Source organism: Sturnus vulgaris, chromosome 5 (assembly GCF_052056855.1).
Source record: "Sturnus vulgaris isolate bStuVul1 chromosome 5, bStuVul1.hap1, whole genome shotgun sequence".
In the NCBI taxonomy this organism is placed as follows: domain Eukaryota; kingdom Metazoa; phylum Chordata; class Aves; order Passeriformes; family Sturnidae; genus Sturnus; species Sturnus vulgaris.
In genome coordinates, this window is record NC_142247.1 from 60,036,946 (window position 1) to 60,062,437 (window position 25,492).

General features: G+C 37.7%; 1 protein-coding gene across 9 annotated transcripts in view; it reads right to left on the reverse strand.

Annotated features, from left to right (window-relative positions):
• KIF21A (kinesin family member 21A) overlaps positions 1–25,492 on the reverse strand; it is an 86,226-nt gene that overhangs the window by 7,005 nt on the left and 53,729 nt on the right. For 3 of the 9 annotated variants that reach the window (XM_088165795.1, XM_088165793.1, XM_088165794.1), the window contains 18 exons: positions 25,294–25,401; positions 24,720–24,788; positions 24,402–24,613; positions 23,579–23,732; positions 23,009–23,209; positions 22,574–22,675; positions 20,663–20,828; positions 20,160–20,180; positions 16,266–16,326; positions 16,010–16,064; positions 14,434–14,648; positions 10,130–10,240; positions 9,462–9,590; positions 7,956–7,994; positions 5,829–5,965; positions 3,271–3,451; positions 2,758–2,922; positions 1,971–2,088 (listed from right to left, as the gene is read on the reverse strand). In XM_088165795.1, the coding sequence (XP_088021921.1) occupies positions 1,971–2,088; positions 2,758–2,922; positions 3,271–3,451; positions 5,829–5,965; positions 7,956–7,994; positions 9,462–9,590; positions 10,130–10,240; positions 14,434–14,648; positions 16,010–16,064; positions 16,266–16,326; positions 20,160–20,180; positions 20,663–20,828; positions 22,574–22,675; positions 23,009–23,209; positions 23,579–23,732; positions 24,402–24,613; positions 24,720–24,788; positions 25,294–25,401 (2,244 nt within the window). The remainder of the gene's footprint in view (positions 1–1,970; positions 2,089–2,757; positions 2,923–3,270; positions 3,452–5,828; positions 5,966–7,955; positions 7,995–9,461; positions 9,591–10,129; positions 10,241–14,433; positions 14,649–16,009; positions 16,065–16,265; positions 16,327–20,159; positions 20,181–20,662; positions 20,829–22,573; positions 22,676–23,008; positions 23,210–23,578; positions 23,733–24,401; positions 24,614–24,719; positions 24,789–25,293; positions 25,402–25,492) is intronic. The other 6 variants (XM_088165798.1, XM_088165797.1, XM_014868968.2 and 3 more) reach the window with 3 other exon arrangements.

The following is a 25,492-nucleotide window of genomic DNA, read 5'->3' on the forward strand; positions in this document are numbered from 1 at the left end:
TGACTCAGTAGACAGAGCAGTAGTTTCCTTGGCACGACAGTATCGGTCACCAGACCTGGTAGCCCAACAGACCTACCCGTGCAGAGAACTACAGACTGTTAAGGGGTTAAAATGGACCTTAAAGATCATCTTGTCCCAACCCCTCTTCGGTAGTAGGGACACCTCCCACTATACCAGGCTGCTCAAGGCCTTATCCAGCCTGGCTTTGAATACTGCCAGCGTTGGGGCATCCACAACCTCATTAGGCAACCTGTTTCAGTGTCTCACCACATTTGCAGTGAAAAACTTCATGCTAATATCATAACTTACCTTTCCCCTTTTTCAATCTATACCCATTACTCCTTGTTCTGTCACTACAGTTCCTGATGAAGAGTGCCCCTCTGGCTTTGCTGTAAGCCCCTCTCTAATACTGGAAAGTTATGAGGTCTCCACATAACCTCTTTTCTGGGCTGAACAGAAGCATTGAGAATTCGTAGACAGCTTCACTATGTACATACAGATCTTTTATACTATCCAAAGTGGTTTGACAATTCTGGAGGCCTTCACTTTGGAGAACACAAACTACTCTGAAGCACATAGAAATGGCTGAAATATCCCTGGACATTCTAGTGGTGTATGCCAAGAGGCAGGAGGATTTATGTAGCCTTGCCACAGAAAAGGAACACACAAGAAGGACAGATAAGTTGTCAGGTTTGCTTTTCAAAAACCCTCCCACCTCTTTGCTTGTCACATGAGTTCACAGCATGACAAACTTCCATTACATGATCACACCTTGTTGTTCCCACTGAGTTCCTTTACTCATTACCATGCCAGGATGGCAGCTCATAACTAACCCATATTCTGAACTGTGCAGAGAAGTAATTCTCAGAGTGTCTGCCTCTGTCTCCCCATCGTCTAAGAATCCCCTGGCCTCTAATTAATGGGACACTGCTGATAGGATTTAAATCCACAGACCAACGTGCCAAACTATGCACCAGCCTCTCAGGCAGTTTTTTGCATCTGGAACACTGCACAGACAAGCATCCAAGAATTGTAGAATAATATGAAAAACAAAAAGCCCAGCTGAGTGAGAAAGCTCACACAGGTTCTGGATCCTGCTCCACCCCCAGCTGTGTTCATACACTTTTTCCAGTGTGTGAGAAGAACAGAACAAAGGGCATCCCCTCATAACAAGCTAGGGTTCCTTGCTCCTTCTCTCTTTGGCCTCATGCATCACACATTCTTTGCAGTGTGAGGGTCAGTTTTAAAGATGATCTAAAATTCCCTGAGTCTGGTGATTTGGGTGTAGCCTGGAGAAACAGAAGCTTGTGGGTTCAAACAGCCACTGGCTGAGGGGAAAAACAAAAAAACAAAAAAAACCCAACCAAACAAAAAATACCACAGAAACACAATCCCCTCCTCCCCTCAAACAGATTAGAATCTGTTTTTTATCCTTGAGTACATCAATCACAGTTCCAAGAAGAAGAAAAGTATATTTTGGCCACTTTGGCCGAGAAGCAGCAAACTTGCTGTCTTCCCCACTTCAGAACACAAGTAACACTTTAGAAAGAGCCTGGTGGAAACCCTGGACTATCTTATGTGAGGAGCACACAGGGTGTCGCAGCTGAAACAATTAGGTCTGCACTCCAAAACTGGAACTGACTTAAGACACTTGAAAGAGCTAAATGTTACCTAAAAGTAGGTGTTACAAATCTTTCTCCAAGACTTTGTACACCTGACATGCAATTTAATGGAGATTAAGGAAAAACTTAACTATAGACAACCATGCATCCATCTTCCTTGGTGAAACAAAAAAAGGCACTGAAGCAGTAAGTGTTTATTATGACTGAATATTATTCATGATCCATGACTAGTAAAATAATTTTCATCCTGGCTTTGACATTTTGAATGTGCAAATGTAAGCCACTTCTGCTGAAGCCTGCATCCCATGCTGATGTGCCAAGTTAAAATAGTAAATACTAGTGGTTTACCTTTATATAATGATCCTTTGAACCAGTGACAATAAGATCTTGTCCATTGGAAATCTGATCGACAGTAAGGCACATAACAGGACCCTGGTGACCAGTTAGCTTTCCTGTAGACTGAAATCTTTAAGGATAAGAGAAGAAATGAGGATTTGTTAATTTTTCATATTTCCAGTACAGTCCATAGCACAGTTTCTGACAGAATAGATCTTTTTATTTTCCCAATGTCTTCAGTATTCATCCTCTGGTTTACCTATATTCTATTGTTCATGTCTATGGATAAATATTAAATCTATGTTAAATACAACAAAACCCCTCTATTTATGCAAAATAAGAATTAAAGCACTTTAAAGTAAAGATGAATCAGTCCCCTCATAAGTATTTTCTGTATTTTGCATGCAGTCTTTAGGAGCAGGTTCTGTTTGGAAAAGTATAATTATACTGCAGCTATCATAATCCCTTATTATATTACATTACTTTCATTGGCTTCCAACATCTCATCAACAATTACTAGTCAGGATTCCCATACTCACCTTACACGAGTGTGTTTTGTAGTGCCTTTCAAACAAAACCTTGTGTTTTTCCAGTCATTTTTACTGAAATGATTCACCACAACCTTAACATATGAGAAATCATTCTCTCGGTAACCACCACAGATAGATTAGCTGATCTGTATCTGATACCATATTTTGCCCAGGTATGGACACTTCACTGACTGTTCCATCTGCAGAACTTTGCTGCCTATGCACATGTAACCACCTAAAGAACATTCTCTTTGGCTGGTGTTCAATACCTTTTCAGGTCCCACATCCTCACAGAGTTTCCAGCAGCTGCATAGAGGAATGTGCCAGTTGGATTTAGTGCAATTTGATTGATCTGATTCTCTCCTGCCGGGATAGCAACTGTTCTGTTAGTACTTCCTGAACACACATCAGCAGGCATAGCTTGGCCTGAAGACCTGAGTACAGAGAAGAAGGAAAAAAAAAGAAAAAACCCAAACTATGCAGTTTGTTCACCATACTTTGTATATTCTCTAAAAACAAACCTATTTCACTGTGCAAAAAATGCTGTAAGCCAATTATGAATACTGAACATCTGCTAAAACTCTATATGCAAATTGTTTTGTGTTCCCATATGTTACTGGTGCCCCATACTGACTTAGTCTGAACATGTAAAGAAAGCTTACATTACCAACAGCATACTTATATTACACTGTATTGCAATATTGAATTAAATATAATAAAATGTATCTAAAACTAAGACTCAGTTGAATTGATGCTTGGCATCTGAGGTTCAGCATACTCACGTCAATGTCCGAATGCACTTTGCAGAATCTCTGATGTCCCACACCTTGATATAGGAGGTTGAAACCGTGAAGACCAGGCTAGTGTAGTTGCAATATTTAATAGAAACCACATTATTTGGATGACCCCCTAAAGACATAATCTCTTGTCCAGTTACCAGATTCCAAACTTTACAGGTACGATCTAAATTAAGACAAACAAAAAGGGGGAAATATTAATAATTAAAAATCCCCTGAAAAAACTTACGTTTTTACTAAACTCAGTAAATTAAGAAAAAGGTACACACAATCACTTGCATTCATACATTTTCCTCCATTTCTGTAGACACTGCAGGAAAACAGCTAAATTAAGTAGGTCTTAAAAAATATAGATAGCCATCCATCTATCATCATCATTAAAACTAAGCAAGGTTGATCATTAAATGTGCATTCAAGATCTGCATATTAGCTTCCTAAGCATTTTAAAAGGATAAAAATCTCACAGGAAGTGAAAATACAGACAATTTACAGGCTGTAAAGTATGGATGATGATAGATGAAGAGAAGAATCCAATTTTTAATTCAAAAATTCATTATCAAAAACATAGCTCAGGATGAGTTTTAAGGCCTTAGTATGGCCGAGTTCTGACTGCCACAACAAAACTACAAAGGCGAGAAGGGATCCAAACTCTTCAGTGTACTGGGGGCCTCTGAAAATCCCAGCAAAGAGTGCTTTAGTCACTGTTTTGATTCTGTAGCAGAAGAATTTAAATATTGCAACCTTTTTTGTGTTAAAATCCCAAATGCATAGAAGTTTTTAAGAAATGTAACACTACTGGCAAGAACAGGAAACTCTCCTTGCTACACCATGTTTGTATCACTCCATGTATTCCAGACATACATTTATACCGATGTAAGTACTGGAAGGATGAAGGGAAAGCTTCATGTATAGACTCTAGTTATGACACCTTGAAGGTAAGTATAGCAAGACCTGTCTGCAACTTTAAAATACCAGCTACCAAGATCAAAGATGTGCAATGCACATGAGAGCTTAGTGGCATTTCTGAATTTGTCTGCAAGTATTATCTGGTGTCAGTGAGCCAAGACTTTCTGCTTTAGCAACAATTTCCAGAAGATTTAATCTTATTTAATTAAACAACTGTCTATACTCTTGAGTAAAAGCATATTTGGTAAACTCCCCTCAAAAAATATATACAGGAAAAATTCTCCTATAAGTTTAAGAAGCTTGGATATGACCTCAAAAAAGTAAATATTTGCAACATCTGTAAAAATTCGTTTAAAAAAAAAATTGCCAAACCTTTAGAATGCAAATCTAGATGTAAAATAAAATTTTAAAACATGCCCTTTTTTTCCTCACATAGTCACTAAATTCAAAATCTCAACAGAAATCAACTAAGTATTATTTACAAAATCTAAATCAATGTTCTTTTTTGCAATTGTATATGCTTACACAAATGTTGAAATGTTGGCTTAAAACTTGCAAGATCAAAGGTTTGCCAACCCACTCAAAGTGTGTGATTTGATATTTTTAACAGCCAGGTAGGGGACTAGCCAGAGTAACCATACCTGAATATTTGCAGTGGAATACCTGCATCTGATGGGATTGTCAGCTATGCTAACATGGGGATAAAAGGGATGTCCTGAAATTTCAATGTTTATTCATTAAACGAACTAGTGAAAAGGAGAGTCAACAGGTGTTAACTTCTTCCCAGTCACTCTAGTTCATCTTAGCTTTGATACTTTCAGAAAAAAAGTCTGCCATAGTTTCAGCTGCACAACTAAGAATATAACAAGTCCTTTACCATAAGTGCTTTAGGTGAAAAGGCCCAGAGAAAAAGCACAACAAACAAAAATCACTTTTTGAGCAGTATTAAAATAGGTGCTTGTGAAAAGTAGCCATTGAGCTCTGGTGGCCTCTGGTGGTGTCTTCAAGCCAAACTGAGCAATGACAATGGAAATTCACTACAGACAGGAGGAAAATGTTTTCTTCGAAACAGTACTATCAGTTTGATAAGTTTATAGTGTAACTGCACCATCCAGTAAGCAACTTAAGAGACCACAAAAATTCCAGGCCCTCCCACAACTGCCATACAGTTCTTATAACAACAAAGGACAGGCAACAAGATGCACAGAGGAAGCAGAAGACACTCTCAGATGAAGAAGATAGCTCAAAGAACCAACTATGGCATGAAGGGTATTTAAACTCTGTGCAGTAGAGCCAAGCATGTGCCAATTCCCACCTCCACCCATATCCTGAAGCTACTTTGCATTGCATATCATGTGTGTACATGCTACCATGACTGCTTCCATCATATCACTCAACAAATGTTAATGTTACTGCTTTTTGTGGTTTTCCACTACAAATGAGCAGCCAAATACTACACGCTGGAGTTAGAAACCTGTAGATAATTATTGTAAATCCTTCTTCAGCTTACATTGAGAAATAGACCCTTACAATTTTCCACTGTGTTTACAGCACTAAGCACAAATTGAGAATTTCACAACACCCCAAGTTGTCAAAGCAGCCTCTGTGGGCAGCAAAGGTGCCAGAGCTTGCCCAACCTTTAGATCCAGTGAAGAGAAGATCATCAGTTGCATCAACACAAAGCACAGCCTTGGTATGTCCCTCAGCTGTATAGATACATTGAAGTGGGGATGATCGGATGCATTTTGAAGCAGGAAATGGGTTAATTATCCCCCTAAAGAAAAAAAAGGAACATGAGTTGGGCACAGTAATAGACACAGATAAAATTAGTTTACTTGCATGTAGGGAAAAAAATTAACCTAGTGTTCTTAGATGTGAAGGCAGAACAGCTAAATGCCTTTGATAAACTGTGTAAGGATTTTTACTATTTAACCTCAACACATGTCATCTCTGGACTATCAGTTAAAGGAAACCACATACAAAAACAAATGAAAAGACAACAAGGTGCTAAATGCTGAGTACATGGCCAAGTCTGCATAATGCTGAACAAACCAGGACACTTAAAGCTTCTGTATGCCCAAGATCAACCATAAGACCACTAGTCTAAACACCACAGTCTGAAAAATGGAGCAAATGTAATGTGCACTGCCAATTCCAAACTCCAAACTGCATGCATTTACGTTATCTGCATTCTATGGGCAGACAGAGAACTGCTGTTAAATTCTGTGCCTGAAGAACGTTGTCACTGCACCCCAAACCCATCAACACGCTCATGCTCAAATGGCCAAAAGGGAGATTGACTGGAATGCTGACACCCCACAGGAATCTTCCCAGGCACTTCCACCTAATTCTGTGGTGATGTAAGGAGACTAACTCGCCTGGAAAAAGGTCTCACAATTCATTACCAAACAAAAATTACTAGTAGTCTAAAATCCCATGCATACAACTACACACACACAGACCCTTTTATTTCCGTGAAGTGTAGAAAAGCCTCAAGGTAATGCTCAAAACATGCAACACAGCTGTGACCTGGCCAGCTTGCAGTTAAGACTCAGTCATGCTCTTTTGGGAATCACACACAAAACTGTGAGGAAAAGGAACTGAACCATAGCCCTATCTCATCAAAACAAAAACAAAAAAAGTATCAGATGCTTCAGGAAAATGTAAAAATTTTGTAATATTCTCCAGAAGGTTGCTACAGAAAGGAAAAAGTCCTTTGTGATACAAGCTAACTTTGTGATAACTGATTAATTTATCTCGTACATTAAAATTATGATTTTAAACATTTTTACAGCTCAGGACATCTTCACTCATAATTCATTACTCCTCAGCAATCTTTCTATAGGTTTTACTAGTATTAATAGCACCTTAAATTGTGTAACATTATCTTCCTCATCTGCACCATTTTATGTTTTCAAGAAAACAGAAATAGTTTGCTTTTTAATTAATTTAGGTTTCTATGCTTTTGTTTTCTAGCATCACACTAAACTAACACGATTTTGTCTGTTGTATTCCCTAGTGGATCATGCTGCCTCTGAAATGAGTTATTCCTCCTTCTGTTCTCATCCACTCACTTCTGTGACAAGCCATGTAAAATACATGTCCTGGAGCTATTTATCTACCTATGTGCAATGTTCTAAAATCTACAGACAAAAAAACCACTACAACTGCTACAATGACCAGACAAAACCACCATCACATTATTAGCAGTTCTTTGACTACCCTTCTCTAGATAAACTAATTTTTCACTGACTACCAAAGTCCTAACCCACAGGGACATGAGTTGCAACACTTCTTTCATCTCTTAAGCCACTCTGCATTCTCTCAGAAAGATGTAATAAAAAACTACCCATTTTTGCTTACACTAGGATTTCATTTTTTTTTTGTGATCAAAAAATGAAACGGAACATACAATGGAAAAAGAAAAACAAAAATAAAGAGAGAAGCAGATAAAACATAAAATGTCTGCTCCTATTTTTTTTTAAGAAAACAAAGAGGGAAACAATGTGTCTAAGGAACTGTCTACACCATACTTCAGTTATAATTAAAATACCTGACATGCTCAACAATGATAAAAAAGAACTCTAAAAAGGAGAGGGGGAGACATGCTTGATCAAAATCTCAGATATTTAATATTCTGGCAAAAGCAAGAGAAACAATGCACAGATATCAAGAAAAATCATGCAGCAAAATGAAATTACTTAAGAACTGGAATAACTTTGGTGAGAGATGCCAAGAAAACAGAAAAGAGAAAGAGAGAGTACCTTTGTACCTCCGACAGAGAGGAATCACTTTCATCAGACCTACAATCAACAGTGGTGGAATTGTGAGGAAAAAGAATATAGGTATCAGCAAAGGAATGCCTCCATATAAGAAGAATAAACAACAGCATGGCCAACTCAAAAAAGCAATGCAAATTCACATTCATTATACAGCATTGCTCAAGGTATATCTCAAACCCATGATGTTATGGGGGGTAGGGGGGAAAGAAAAGTTATCTTAAAATATCACTCTCAGCAGTAAGTTACAGTAGACTGTTTCAGCTCCAGAAGATGAATAACAGCAGCTGAGCCACTTCTTATTTCCCCAACAGTTTCTTAGAGAAGTAAAGGCAAAAAATTAAAAGAGAGATGCACAAGGTAACCTCCATATGATAGTGCTTGTTGAGAATATAAAAAGAAAAAAATACTCTGGACATCAATGCCTGCTAAATGTAGAAGAGACATGCAAAATATTAGCCATAGAGACAGAAACGTTAAATATGATAAAAAACATACAAGACAGTATTTCCCCAAGACATGATGATTTTCAGTACGTCTTAAGATGTCCTTCATTTTCAACTCCAACAGAATCAGCAGTTTCTATCTGACTTCCAAGTCAGTTCAGAGAAAATGAAAGGGGTTTGGTGGGAGTTAGTAAAAAGAAAGGTAAGCTAAGATAAAGAAGTTACAAGCACAGTTACTGAAAGTCTTGCAAGCCACTGCTTGGCATGTGGTGGCTGTAGACCTCTGAAAAAAACAATTCTATTAAAAAAATAGTGGAAACAGACAACAGCAATTTCTTATCTTACCTAGTTAGAAAAAAAAGCTTTATTTTAAACCTGAGTTGCAGTTTATAAGCACTGCACGGTATTAGATCAGTACTGAAACATGTAATAGAGATTCTAGACAAGTAAAGTCTGCTGCCATTTAGAGTAAGGCTCCTAAATAGATGGCTAATGTGAGAAAAATCTGTTCTACTTCTTCTAAACAAGATATTCATATCATCTACTCCTGCAGATCACCTCCTAAAGTCAGTGTGTTCAATAATTTGGATAATCTCTAAAGAACTGTGTTCTAGCCATTTCAATGTCCCATCTTCTGAGGTGCTGTTGTGAGAGCACTCTAGGAACACTGGAGCAACTGAATAACTGGCAAAAGCACTATTTCCTAAATTATCACCTAAAATCTATTTTTGAGTGTAAACACACACACAAATACACAAAAATCTAAGAATTCTACCATTCTTTTCTATTTTGGGTTTAAAAACTACAAATACCAGACATAGCCTAGAAAACAGGAAACAAGGTTCAGCAGGAAATTTCTTTTCTCAAATTTTTATAGTGGTTCCACGGTAGTTTAAAATATTTCCTTTGAAAACTACACAAGAACATGAGAAATATCTCCTCCTGTCTTGCAGAAGGGTAAAATTTCTACCAGACACTACACTGAAAACTTGAGCACACTTTACATTTCCCTGGTTGGGGGCTGAGGCTTCCCTTTGTGACTTACTTATCCTGCTGAACTGATGTGTTTCCCTGAGAAACAGTAAGACGACTAAAAACATTCATTTCATTACGGGGCCGGCTTGGTGGGGAAGTAGGAGGTGACAGACTAGCCTCTGGGGCTCCAGAATCTGAGCTACAAAAAAAAAAAAGAACATCTTCTTTAACAGGTTATGAATGGTTAGAAAAGTTAAATGCAACATGCCTCAAACGTTAGATGCTCTTTTCTTAAGCAAATAATTAAGATTGTAATACTAGCTAGAGATATTTCTGTAGAAGGCAAAATGTTTAAGGCTGCAGAGTGCAAGATGGCACAACATTCAAAGATTAAGCGGCAAAAGTGAAAGCTGTAGGCAGAAAACATATGTAAAACGAAGAAATTCTTGTAAAATTGAAGGCTCTTAGAGATATTGCTGACTTGATTAAAAAAAAAAAGTAATTTGAAAATGCTCCAAAGGACATTTTATCAGAGCTCTGTTCCTGGGTTATTTTGTACAGAAAAACAACCTGGAAAAAACCCCAACCAACCACATATAAGCTGAGCAATGAACATCAGCACTGACAACAAAACTAACAATACTAAAAGAAAAGAAATAGAAAAAAATACAGACTTATATTTCAAGAAGATTCAAAGTTCAAATTACATCAGCAGAAATAAATTTAAAAGAATCTTACAGTTTTTGTTCTTTTGTCTTTGTCTTTTCCACTGTTTTCTCATAGGCTTTTCTCTTTGTTAAAGGTGAAGGCTCAGGTATCTTCTTCTCTGGAAGAGATGGTTGTCTCGAGCTAGAACAAGAACAATCATTATCTCACTCTAAGGCCCTTCACAGAACTTGCTTTTTTTACAATACCTGTCATTCTCTCAGTATGATTTCAAATTTCAGAATCTATTATTGTATGTCTTGAATTTAAGGATAATAAACTTGTTCTCACATTTGAATATAAAAATATAACGAGTTATTAATGTTCAAAGTTGATCAGCATGTAAAGTCAGATACTGAATAGTTAAAGGAGATTTACTAATTCAATCATAAAAGAAACTCACTCAAAGAAATATAGGGGAGTAGACATCCCAAATTAAGATCATAGAAATTCTTAAATTTGAGATTCGACATTTGCATATACAATAGACCATTTACAGATATGAAGAACAGAGAAATCACTATGATTCTTATACACAAATGAAACTCTGCAGTAACATATTCATGTTAATTAGGAAGTGAGCAAAGGTACTTCCCATTGACAACCTGACTATTAAAAAGTCTCCCACTCTCTGTCCCCCACTTCCCTTCTCCTTTGCTTTCCATTCCTCATTTGTCTCTCCAGTTCTTGCTCTGCAACAATTCCAATTCACAGTCACTGTGGTCTTTCTCCCAACTCTTTATTCCCCATTAAAATTAGCAAAAATATCAAGAGGACAGCATTAAAGCTGACACGCAAATGTTATAATTTCACCACAGTCAAACAGAAGAAAAAATAAAGGAATCTGAGTGGTCTCCATTTTTCTGAACTTCCATTTCTCACTAGTTGAGCTATCACAAAAGCAGTATTTGTTTTGTTTTTTCATATTTCTTTGTATTTAGAAGGATTTTTTCTATGAATATTAAATACTCATGAAAAGCAAGAAAGCAGATTCTAAAAGTGGTTTTGCTCCACACAGCTCCATTAAGCAAATAAACCTGCCTGACATGGTTACTGCCATCAATCTCAGAACTCTACAGGTTCTGAATATGCATAGCTCCAACTTCTCTACATGTTTCTCTTGAGAGGAAGTCTGTGCTATATGAAATCTACCTGGAGACTGGCATGCAGAATAACATGATTTAACATGGACAGCACAACCACAAACAGCTACTTGACTCAAGCAGATGGGACAGTCTCAAGTGATCACAAACCCTAACTAGAATATGCAGGACCTGTAGGACCTAGTGCCAAGAACTGCATGTCAACCCTGGAGCTCCCTGGGGTCTTTCAAGAGACAGGAAAAGGAGAACAAGCAATAACCTGCCTGGTTTTGCACAGAAGCCTAGCAGTTAAGTTATTAAAAAAGGGGAGAAAGTGGGTTCAATTCCCTCAAGGCCAGAGCACTCATTACTATGCCAGGCTCCTTTACCTCTGGGCATATTGTGCAAAGGACACCAAAAAAGGTGGAACAGGACACACTCCCTTCCCTCTCTTTATGCTGGACCAGTATGCATTTAGGAATGCAAAAATCCTGAAGTCACAAGGCAAATTCTATGAATCAGGCCGACAGGTCTTCCAGCAAGGATGACAAACAGGCTATAGTGTCTGCTGCCAGGGTTGCTTACATGTCTACTGAGCAGCTGTTCGATTAAATAAACCAAACCAGAACTGGAACCCAAGCTCCTCTGGCTCACACTGGCATCCTGCATACTCAGAGACAGAGGCAAATTTTGCTTGCTCACTCTCTACCTGCCCTTGAGTCTTCCATCTTTGACTTCACAGTGGACATCCTCAGAAGAGGGTGCAAATACCATCAGCATTTTCTGAATTCTTTTGGAAAGCCTTGGAATGCAGGTATTGGAAAAATACAGCTATCTTGCTAGAATGAACTTCCTAAGCACAGGTGCAAAAACCAGAGGTACATGATGTCAATGACTTAACAGAAAAGGAGCAGAACACATACTACTTCCAGCTTTCCAGAGCCCTTTTACATTTGCCAGAATATCAGACATCTGAACAGAGCTGACACAAGTCTTACAGAAGACGACTATGCTCTGAAAAAGCTGCTGTAGATGAGTTGAGCATATCAAAAGACAACAGCACTAACCAACTTTGTAAACAGTAAATTTGTAAATTAACTTTTGGCCATATGCATTTAGATGCCTCCCTAAGTAACAGAGTCCCACAATGGTCAGGATTAGAAGGGATTTAAAGATCATCTAGTTATAACCCCCTTCCCTTAGGCAGGAACACATTCCAGTAGACCAGGCTCCTGTAAGCCCCATCCAACCTGGCCTTGAACACTTCCAGGAATGGAGCATCCACAGCTCCTCCAGGTAACTTGTTCCAGTGCTTGACTCTCGCAGTAAGGAATTTCTTCCAATATCTCATGTACACCTACAACCTTTCACTTGGATGCCATTACCCCTTATCCTATCAACACACGCCCTTTTAAAAAGTCCCTCTCCAAGGAGAATCTCCACAGACTTAAGAAAACTGAGGGGGCTCTAGAGTGGAGCAGTTTGTACATAGGCAGACACCTAAATTTGCACATAAACATATAAATAATTTCTGTCACTTTGAGAATCCATATTTTGGATTGCTGTTACAGCCTCTACCTCCCCAAATGTCACTTAAGTGGCGCAAGGGAGAAAACATTTATTGCAGGCAAGATCACAATCTGCTTCTGAATAATGTATTTTATTATGAGAGATATGCTGGCACCACAGGCCCATAAGGGAAGGCCAGATGGCTCATAAAGACAAGCTTTCTTCAACTATGACCAGACAAACCAGCAAGAGTTCTAACTTTGAAAGAACATATATGTTTGCAGTGAGAAAGTTACTGCAGATGGATTGTGGGAATTTTTGATCACTTATCTACTAAAACATGATCAATAACAATTCAATATATGAGGCCTACTGCTGACTGAATTGATTTTTTGACAGTATGTAACTCTAAAATTCTTGCAGAACAGCGTTTTGGGAAAAACCTGTTGTGCCTTTTTGCTGGGTCACTTTCATAAATGAATTCTAGAAGATGGAGCGAGGCAAAAGTTGGTATTACCTGAGTCTTGGATGTCAGGCCATAACACTTGATGTTTTAGATCTTGAAGCTTCAAAAGTCTCTACTCATCTCACGCTAACTGCTGAAACAAGTGGGTTTTCTCCACCTATGCTCACCCTCAAGAGCATTCTTTCCAAGCAGATTCTATTTGCACTGAAGCCATCAGCATGGGTTAATAATTGCTGTCAGCAGTGTTTTACTGTTCACAATTGCCACCTCAAGCACATGCCAGAAATACATAGTAAAAAATACAAATTGCATATGTACATTAGGTAGAGACTGCTGTAAAAATATTATGCAAATAGGACAGATGAATATTGAAAGATGCTTAACTCCACAGCCTGTAGCATGAAGACAGCTATGGGACACTAATTTCAACATCACTGAACATGGGAAATGCATTCAATTTACACGTGCTTGTTCAACATAGGAGCTAGTACCTAAAAAGCAAAGAAAAGGGTCTCTAGCAGTGAATGGCTAATGACCAGCAGTGATATTGATAGATACAAAAAGAACAGCAAGAGTAAATGAAAAGAAAAAAAAAAAAAAGAGTGTGAGAGACATCTGCTGGTCCCAAAGTAAAAAGACAAAAATACTTTAGTTCTGTTTAGAATCCAGAGATACTTTCAATTAGTAAAACTGTTCTGCAGGTAAGTGCAACCTGCAAACAGAAAGGATTTTTGAGGATTCATATCTAAGATTTTCCTTTCAACTTTTTACTTGCATGCTCTATTGTTGCAGAGACTTCTTCATTTTAAGCATGGTCCATACAAGATAGCTTGCAGAAAGATTTTTCCTAATAATTAGGACCATATGCAAATACCATGTTATATAAAGTTTTTGGGTTGTGTTTTGTTGTTTTTTTTTTTAATCTCTGCTGTTCTAAGCAGACTCTCACTATCTCCCTATAATGTGCATTTCCCATAGTACTAATACAGCAAATTCAAGGTATTAGAGGGGTTTTCCCCTCTACACAGAACATGGTTACAATAACTTTAACAAAGCAACCTAACAGAACTTACATCTTCAGTAAGAACCACAGTACTTACAACACTGCATTTATACTTTCTAGAGTGGTGATGGTAGAAAGGAAGGAGCTTTGTCAGTATTATTTAGTAAGCTTCAAGTATATCAACCTCATTTGTAAAGTTAAAATAATAGATTACAAGAAATTGGCAACATGCATTTTTAAAAGCAAAGGATAATTAGTACAGCATGGCCAAACTTACATGCTGCCTATCTTAGAAGGTAAGCCAGATGGTGGGGGCATAAACTCTCTGTCCCTAGCAGAAGTATCATGTGTGTCAGCAGCCACCCCACTTTCTTGGGTTTCTGCAATTGATGTGATAGAGCCAGAGGCAGAGTCTGCAGCACTGCTGTCAGAGCCCAGGTCACTGCTGGCTGCATACAGCAATTCCATCTGGGTAGTGGTCCTCCGGCGGGCCTGGAGACAGATAAAAACCAAACTGCCATTTAAACATGCAAGGTGTCAAGAGTCCTACACCCAAGCTTATCATTAGCTGGCAATTAGCATCCCCCTCAAACACCTGGCAACTGCCTTTGGAAACTAAATCAAGAAGCTCACCTCTGCTTTTGGGCAATGATTTCAGAGGAGACAATTCAAATTCAATGGCATGAAATACTGATTTGACAAGTGGTTTCCAAGGATATTCTTTCAATCAGCTGCCTGTCAATACTACATGAGTACAATATTACTCACCTACAGTTTATCCAAATAAAATATTATAAAGCAGAGAGGAATAAAGCAAAGTGTAAATTTCAATAGCTACAATTATACTGGTGTGACTTCTAACATCAATGCTTCTTCCTATATATAAACTCTGCTTCTTACTCAGTTTAAGTCACCTCAAAAGTCCACATTAATTAAGATTCATTCAGCATTTCAATGACTTGAAAACAACAGAAAAACTCACAAAGGACCTAAGCATTGTGCAACACAGTAATTTTTAAAAAATGGATCATGCATGTTAGATATGATTTTATTAAGATCCATTCCTCAGGAAAAGAAAACCAATAGGGAAGACAAAGATCCAGTCTGAAAAGAGCCATTACAAAAATGACATGTTTATTTTATGGCATTTTCAGACCAAACTCACTTAAATTGCCCGAATAGCTGCACACCAATGAATGTTACCAAACAATGCAACAGCCAAGAGTGATGTTTTATTGCAAAGCCAATTGCAGTTGGAAAAGTGGAGGTTAAGCTTCTATTTACTTTGCAAACTTGGTTTATGCTCCTGTGAGCACAGAAGCAAAATTGCCATCAGTGCACATTTCCAGTTCCCACTGCCATTAATATTAAACTGTAGTCAGCCTAGATATATTCCTCCAATGTCAACTGCAATTAAGACCCTGGAGGTCAAACTTCTATTTGTTTCATAAACTTCCTGAAGATTTCTGAGACAAATTGCAAACAATAAGCATGTTCACAGTTCCCACTGGTAATAGCATTGGCCTGTAGCCTTACTAATACTAATCTGCCAAACTACACCAGTTTGGAGTGCAAGTAACTGGAAGAACACATCCCTTCCTGGAATCCTAATAACTTAACCCCAGAATAGAAGTTATTTTTATCATTGCTTCTTAGAGAGGAGTGTCAAACAAAACCATATTACACAGAAATCGCATGAAAAGTACATCAACTTTTGCATGTCTTCATTCACTAAAGTCTCTTGGGCAAAAGCAAGAGCATTCTCCAGAAAGTATCATTAAATTATGAATTATTATAGAATCACAGAATCACTAAAAAGACACATAGAAGAATTATCCTCATCATCATCCTACCTTGCTTTTGGGTTTGACTTCACCACAAAGCTTCAAGAGATCTGAAGATAATGAACTAAATGAAAAATTGCATCACAGTTAGAAAGTCATTTTTTGCAGATGTGTATTTGTATTTTATTCTTCTTTCTACTGAAATCGTGGGCAAAGTATAATGAAAAAATGAGAGATCTTTTTTAAAGGATACATAATTTTGCATTACAAAAGGAGAAGATGACAGTATTTTTTCTAGAATCAGTAGTAGCAAAGACTTGCTCACCTTCCTTCTGTTCCAGGACTATGCAATGGGGCATCTTCATCAGTACTATCTTCCAAATTTTCTAGAAAATTTCCAAAATAATAACATTAGTCTGTCCCTCCACAACAGGATGTGAAGGCTTTAAGTGCTATACAAAAGAACGTAGACAATGTTGACTGTAGATGAACAGAGTACAAAAGATAGGGATTTTCACAATATCTTGATTATTTTCTATCCAGCCCCCACTGGCACCTAAACTAATTTTTTTCGTACAATCTAAATACGTCATACATCTAGGCATACTGTGCTAAACGTGGTCCTCTATCTACTGTAGCAGAGCAACAGAGATGATAGAAAAACAGAAATTCTAGAAGGAAATCTGTAAGAAAGCAGATAAAGCAAAGGAAATTATCTGCAAGACATGGAAGATATGGGATGTAAATCAATGGACAGTAAGAATGTATCTATCTTTCTCCTCTTTTTTTCATCTTCTTGCTCCAAGACAGAATCAGCCTGACTATAATGAAAAAGAAAATCATATTTTTAACTAGTTAGTAAGCTGAGGCTCAGCCTCCTCTGATATAGAATGCCACCATTGGAGCTGACAAGAAGCAAGCACTTTACTAGTATATAAGGATTCGTTTCAAAAGAGGATGATGCTATAACTTAATACGATAGAACAGCTTCCTAAAATGAGATTAATTTCTAAAGGAAGGTGTTCAGTAGAAATGTTCCTGAAGCAAAAATGGGTACACAAACCTGTCCACAGAAGACAAAACCAGCATGCATGCCACACACTAACACTGTCAAACATCCAATTAATATGTCTGCATGCAAATGGTGCAAAACACTAAGCTGAGACAATGAGTCAAAGGTACATGTACAATCAGTTCCAAACTGCTGGGAAAGCAAATCTCCTAACTTGCATGTTATTCTAATAATACATTTTAGGCATAGATCAAGGACATAAGTAACACATTTTTGCAAGTAAACTCCCTTATTTTGAACATCCTCATAAAATATTAAGGATTAAATAACCTCGTAATGACATTTCATTACACATTCTCTTTACTAGTGGAGACACTGAATTTCTTAATTTCTGTCAAAAAGCAGATACCATTTGCACTGCGTACAACCAATATAGTTGTCATCCATATGAAAACAGGTTTGTCCACATATATGTTTTAAGTGCAAGTTCATCCTTTGGAGAAAGGGAGTAAAGATATGCAGCTTTCAGTTGAATTTTGAGAAGGAATGTAAAAAAGAGAAGGAAAATACTGCCTTTGTGTATGCTGCATCTAAATAGGTTTCTTGAAAAAGTTAAAACCATCAACCTAGAACCAACACCAACAATGCACTTCAGAGGTACTCAACTGCTGTATTAATCTTAACAATGTAATCTGAATTACCAGAAATACAACAATATTATAAAGAAAGCAGGGTCACAGGAATAACACTCTGAGTTGTTAGGATTTTTTTGTTCCATCCTGGATTTGAGGCTAGATTAAAACCTTTCAATACTTATTATTATTATTATTAGTGTTGTTATTATTGCTATTATTATTATATGCCTTCTGCAAAAGTGGGGATTTAGAGTACTGCTCTTTTCAGTAAGACAAAAGCATCATCCCTAAAATAAATGCATTTTTAAAAAACACAGGATTCCTGTCAGAATTATGTTAACTTCATCCCCTTCTCATAAAGAACTTGTGATCTCTTTTTACAGGTAACTAAGTCCAAAGTGTGAAATGACCACAAAAGATGGGATTTTATTTATAGGTTCACTCTCATGTGACCTGATGAGTTTCTTCAGTTTGCCTGCAATTCAACATAGGAAGACTGCCCAAAGCCCCGAGATAGAAACCAGTGCACAGAATCAACAAAAAGGTAGAAAGAGCAAGATTCTGCAAGACTGAGAGGAGATGAAAGGAGAAAAAAAGTTAGTAAAGACAGTAATGTTTGCAGGGATGGCTGCTAGTAAACCAATGATTGCAGAACAGGGGGAGAATTTTCTGATTATTCGTCTTCATCCTCATGCAGTGGTACCAGAACAATGCCATATGCCAGCACAGTTCACCCAGAGGAAATTACATTTGACCAGCCCTCTCAAAATTTGCACATAGTTGTGAGTCACATCCATGAATGTCCATACGTCACAGGTGGGAAGGAAAAGCAGCTCCCACAACTTCTCAAAGAGAAGTTACTTCAGCAACATTCAAAACTCAATTTCGTGGTCATTTTAACTCTTCACAAGAGCAGATGGACAGTGAATGGCACCTGGTTCAGCCACCAAGGTGGATGTGCACTGAAAATCCATTCAAGTCAAAACCTAAGCCTGTGATGTACTTTTGTGCAGACAAAAACTTCTTGCCTACACTTGAATGCAAGTGCACAGCTACACCAGGGAATGTTGAAGCTTTTCTGAGCCAAGTGTATTCAAATGGCTAAGAACTTAAGAAGGTCTTGGATCTGAAAGCAGGCATCAAGAGTGAGAATCACAAACACCCTGGAAGTGCAATCTCTGCTTGGGATAGGGCTCACTATGCTCTACACAGTGATGTCTGAGATGTCAGGTCCTGGTGAGACTGAACTCAGGATCTGCTATCACCCACACTTCTACCTACAGGAACTGTGTCAGACCCTGCACCAACAGTCCCTGTGAACCAGCAGGCAATCCCAGCATCTAAGCCTCACTACAGCAGTGGCTGAACTACCTGCAGCTCAGAAGGTTTTGTCACTAGTGACCCACAAAACACAGACTACCAATAGTTGGTATTTCAACTTAGACCTAGGTTAGTGCAGCATATTCAACTGCATTTCCTTCCTATAAAGTGTTAGCAGAGTCCTGAGTCGTTTAGATACTCTAAAAACCTCAGGTCATACTTGCAAAGTGTTAAAAAGCTTCTTTAATGAGATAACACTGAAAAATTTGATGACAGAGCTACTGTTTCAATACAGTTAGCAAGTGGCTTTTCATTGCTTCAAATGTTGTTAATAAGTAAAAGCCTGTCCAGAGCTAAAGAAAATGCAATGCTGTCAGCAGAAACAATGCTCCAACAGGGGTGAACATGCACACACATTAAAAGCCTGTTCTAGAGACGCTATGATACTACAAACCAGTGAGGTTCCTGAATAAATAACTGGCTGCATGCAGCAAGATCCCAACACAGGAAGCTGGCAAAGTTCTCACCATCTCTAGTTTATGACTTACACACTTCCATGTAGTTTTATGCTTTTGAAATGCTGTGCAAACTAGCACAGGAAAGCCTAATGTGATTTAAAATAGCATGAGACAACACAAAATGAATTATCACTGGTAACAGGAATATTTTTCTCAAGTTCCAAATACAGCCAATTTTTTGGAGGGAAGAAAATAAGCGTAATTCATTTGGGAATAACTTTAAAGCAACAGCAACAAGAGACTTCTCTCAAAATCAGTGAAGTCAGTAACTTAAACCCAATTGAAAAAGTGAGATATAATCCTGCATTCTGGACAATGTTTACATTAAAAAATGAGCTATTTGCAAAAGGTTAAAAATGACCTGCAAGTTAAGAATCGCCTTTTTTTAAAAAACCTAAAAGATGAGCAGGATTTGTCACAACAGTAGTATATCACAAAATAGTTTTATGCAGTCTGAACATACTTCGGGGTTCACAAGCACCAAGTTATAAATTTGAAATACAGCTCTGCTTACTGTCTTCACTTTTAACTACCACAAGGGCTACTACCACAACAGCTAGGGGTGGTTTCAGAAAGGAAGAAATGCTCTTTAAAGCTCCTGATAACGAGTAAATTTACAGAACAGTTCATGCAAACTTGACACACTCACAAATTCTAAGATGCATCAGTTAGTGAACATGAATGAATTAGTAACTCATGCAGCTGTACAGTACACAGAAGCTAAACATACTTACCCAGTGGTATGCTATCTAGGTCTGTGTAAATACAGCAACAAGGAAAAAAAAGCAACATTCCAATCAAAACATATCCATTTATAAAAAGAAATAAAACAAAAGTACCCAAATGTATTCTAAATTTTTCTTAGTATCATCATCTCATGAGTAGAATAGATGCCGTAACGACATAAAATCCAAAATCCCTAGTGTATGATGACTGAATGGGATTAAGTTTTTTGAATTTCACATTCAGAAGTTAAAACAATTCCAAATTGTAAAAATAGCAAGCAGATTATTTGAATTTTAAAAAAATCTCCATAATAAAAAAACCTTTGTTTCCTATATTTCGCTGCTGAGGGTCTACTTAAAAATGCCATACATGCATGTCAATTGTGAAGTATAAGATGTTACAATACAGCATCTATTCAGGAAAGAAATAGTCTAGAATGCCCAGTACAGCATGCACAAAAGGCAAACATGACATGCAGCTGACTATTCAGAAAACAAGATGAAAAAACTACCTTGCAAAGCATGACCCAGAAAAGCATCAAGTTCAGGATTTAATTCAGCTTTTTCTTTCAGCATATGAAACAGAAGTTGGTTTTGAGTAGCACTAGTAATTTCTGTCTGCTTAAGGCGTCCCTCAAGAACTTTGATCTGAGCTTCTTTCTGAGCTGCTTGGAGACCCTAGGAGAAAAAACAAAAAGACAAATGTTTTACCACAACCCTTGTTTTACAAAACGAAAATTCTCAAAATTTTTTCAAAAACTACAAACACAAGCAATGTGTACACTGCAGCTGCCTTCTCACATCCTGAAGATCAGGTGTCAGCAAAGGGTCATTTTCGTTCCTTCACCTTTTAAAAGAGACTCATTAAGCATTTCTTTAACTTGCATTCCTCAGACTGCCTTGCAAACATGCACCTAGTGGCTAAGTGGGACATGACTCCAAAGCAAATTCAGTCTCTTTACATTTTTTAAGAGTAGCAAGCATCTGAAAGATCAACACCTCCACTTTTCACAAATAACTACTTTTGAAAAAAATATTACCTATGATACTCTATGACAAAGAACAGGGGAGAGGTGGAAGTGGGACTGGGTGGGACCCAGAACTGTAATCTTTCCTACATAATCAGTGAACTTTCAGCTTCTAATGAAAAATCTTATGGGCTAACTTATAACAGAACTCATTCTAAGGGAACTTCCCTAGATCAATAGATTGGTGTGAATATTTTAGTTGTAGAAAATACAGTCAAAGAAATTTACAGGAAACAGTTTCCAAATAGATTTCCAAATTCCAAAAGAAACAATATGGAAAAATGACTTGTAGGGCAACAGCAGACTTTGAGTGCTAGTGCTTGAGTAACAAGTGGAGCCCTATGAATTTACACACTACATTCTGATTGAACCTAAAGCTACATATCAATAGACACATTTTTCAGGTGAAAACAAACAATAGAATAGACAGTAGGCATGACCAGTTTTGCAAAAAAAAAAAAAAAAAAAAATCCCTTCAGCTTTTCTATGTGATAATTACTTAACCAAAAGATGATATAATCCTTCACATAATGGAGTTTTTTATCATCATAAAGAGAAATTGTTAACAGAATGAGTCAGAGGCACTTTTCTCACATTAACTCTGTTGCAAGATCCATTCAAACACATGGAAGAGCTGAAAAAGTATTAAAAGATTGACATTTCCAGAAGCCAATCTGATTGTGGGAACTTTCTTTACCCTTTTCTTTTTTTGCTCCACAAACGTTTTGGATTACCTGCATAGTGATGAATCACGAATGCAAAAGAAACCCCAGAGAATGGGTGGGGAGGGGCTAACCCAAAGACAGTTTCAGTATCATTGAAATCTTTCATTTGACTTTATGAGACTGACTACCGTCCTCCAGACAGAAAGAAAAGCAGCAGTAAGAGCACATGATACATGTGTGCACAGGATTACAAGCTGCCAAATACTTAATTTGAAAATATGAAAGAAAACATATGTCCCCAAAACTTTCAGAAGAATCCCTGTGGCTCTACTCAGACTGAAGTATGTCACACATCAACATATAACTTAAAATAAATATTTTGAGGTTCATATTTGTGCAAAGGTGGCTAAGCCAGTCTTTTAAAAAAATATCTTGAGCTCTCTTTAGGAATTTGAAAAACATAGAGATTTATTTGATTACAAAAAGCTAGTGCTCTTGTAAGAACAACATGAGTGAATACAGTGAAGAAGGCTCTACTAGAGGTTGAGAAACAGTTGAAGAGGACGACAGATCCCAAGGGCCTTCACACTGAGAATGAGCATGACTCAGTAACATTGGCCAGCTTTGCTCTATTTAACACACATTAGTCATGTCTTTATGTCAGCACGACATATGTGCTCCTGGCACATGCCATAGTCCTGGCACACACGTACTTCACTTAACACATTACCTTATTGATACCCATCATAAGGAAGTGATCAAGCAAATATCGAGCTTCTGTCAAAGTACAAGCATTAATCACTGCTGTCACATCCAAGGTCTCTCCTTCTTCCTATGTGTGCAAGAATAAGCCCAGTCAGATTGTGAAAAAATCCCAAAAATGGTATCAATTTATTGCCAGCATACTAGAAAGCAACAGCTTAGACATTTAAATGCTTTGTAATCTTAACCTGCATTACACTATAGACACTAAAACTTAGGTATCAATTGTATAAGTCTTCATCTCAAACTTCACATAAAAGCTCTCAGCAATTTTCACTTCCTGGCTCAATAATTACACAGACAAACAAAACTAATTTCTAAATGAGAACATCTTCAAGGCTAACATAGTTGTGTTTTCTTGTCCCCATTTTACCCCCACTTTTTGCAATAATATTTGACCTACCTTTGCTTCTTCCATTTGCATAATGTTTGCTTGGCAGTCAGAAATGCTGTCATTAATGTAGTCTATATTTGCAGTTACTGATTCCATCTCCTCATTTATATTTTGGACATTTCTATCTGCTTCACTGCCACCCCCACTTTTGATGAGCTTCTCCCTTTTCTTTGAAAGCTTATCTCTTCTTTTGGTGAGTTCTTCACGTTGCTATTTTCCAGAAAGACATAATATCACAGGAAAAGGAATTAGTTAGCCCTTAGAACATTGAAGTGCCTTTTTGTTTTCCTTCATTTGCTACAGTTTAACTAATATATCATGATTTCCATGGGAAGAAGTTACACAGGTCAATACAGTAATTTATTTACACATGATGCCATTTATGTGCTTCTTAGTTCTTACTAAGCACAGCAACCCCATGGTTCAAATGCTTATTTGAGTCAAGTGTCTTCACTGACTGCAGTAGATTCCAGCCATTTTGCCAATGCTGCTGTAACAGCAATTAATTTGCAGCAAACATACTTGCAGAGCTCTATTTAATACAATGATACAGCCAGCAGTGCACAGCAGATCACCCACCGTAAGCAACCTGTTCATGTCTGCTTCCATATTGGAAATAGTCATCCTCTGCATAATAATATCAGTCACTCTGCGTTCCAGTAACTGCCACTTCATCCTGGCTGCCTTTGAGGAGTAAACTCTGCTTGTCACTGCTTTCCGCTGGTACTTCTTCCTGTGATACATTCAAGAGAAATATACAGCTAAGTCTAAAGTAGCCCAGTTACAAATTTCAACGTGGAAATGATCAGGCTGGAATACTTTTCACAAACAACTTAAAAATTTCATGCAGAAGTTCTTGTAGGTTTTCACTGCACCAGACAGCTGCCTTTACCCAGCCCCGAACTCTACTGCCCTCTAACATGTTGCACTTGAAAAACAGGTATCAAACACTGCAGCATCTTTCATGATACACTATTGAGTTTAAATGTCACACAGGTGTTGTTCCCTATTTAACAAGGAGATCTGCTTCAAACCACAGTGAAAAAACACAGTGAAAAACCTGATACACTGAACTGCACTTTCCAACAATCTTTTCTGTGAACTTAACACTGCTGGCATTGCACCACCAAGGTAATTTCTGTTGAAGAGCAGATTTTAAAACCCTCAAGATTTCAAAATCCAGTTTATGTGAGTTGTCCTTGAATGCCATTTTATATTATTGTCTTAAACCCAGAAAACTGAAATTGCATTTGATAATGGTAAAATGCCCATTTTATGAGCATTACATAACACTTTGACAAATAACAGCTCCTACAACATGAATCATCACAACAGTATCTGCTAGAAAATCCACACAAATTTCAGTTCTTGTAAGAGTGTCGTAAAAAGTTTTAGCCCTTACCCTGTTCCATTTGTTGCAGTTACAGATAATGCTTGAACCCTTGCAACAGGAATTCTCATCTTCTGCTGGGCTGCTGTTCTGGAGCCATCATGCTCGCCTGACAAACTAGAACTTGCTTCCTGCATGGAATGCTCAGGCAGGCTCAGCTTTCGACTCACTTTTCCTGCCACTTTATCAGACAGAGGCCTTACTTGCCGACGAAGGGCTGTGACCTGAAACAGTGCAAAGACACGATTAACTCTCCCAAAACTGAGTTTTGTTTATAGCAATACAACATCATTCTGTTTTCAAAAATGCATTGCTGTTTTACCACAGTACCTCTTCAGTTTTGCGACGTAAGATAACTTCTTGGTTTCTTTTCTGAGCTTCCAGAAGCTTGAGCTGATGCTGTGAAAAAAAGAGAAACAGCACACGAGATTTTTTCCATTATTTCTCACAAGGATTGCATTGTATAAACAAAAAAGAGACCTCTACACATTAATATAAATCTGCAAAATTGTTGTGACATGAAGACTCAAGTCATGATTGTTTCTTGATCTTCCTAGTGCAGAACAAAAATAAGTGTTTCACTGTAACAATTCTATCAAAAATAGTAATTCTATGCAAGCAAGGTGGTAGCAAGAACTTTGTGAAGATTCACTAATCACCAGCTCACTAAAAATATCGATATATGTACTCAATAAGCACAACAGGAAATAGAAATCTTGTCACCTGAAGCTAGAACTCTGTTTGCATGGAAGCCAGACAAAATTTTGTGCATTTTCACTGGGAAGATATACAGGTAACATGCTTGCCTCAGTGAATGCATATACACAGTGTGTGCCTGCAAACAGAGGCACATCATAATGACTGGTGCTTATTCCAAATAAAAGTTCTTTATCTGTCAAATCACCTCTCGTTTGCGTTGCTCCTTTTTAAGCTGTGCAATCTCTCTATTTCTTCTAGATTCAGTCATTCTAGCTTTCTCCTGCTCTTCTTTCATTTGTTTCATCAAGCGAACCTGTAAAGAGGTCATCACTTAGAAAAGTTGTTCACACTGAAGTGCTGCTCCCTGCCCCCAACCATATAGAGTTTTCTCTTCGAATTGCCAT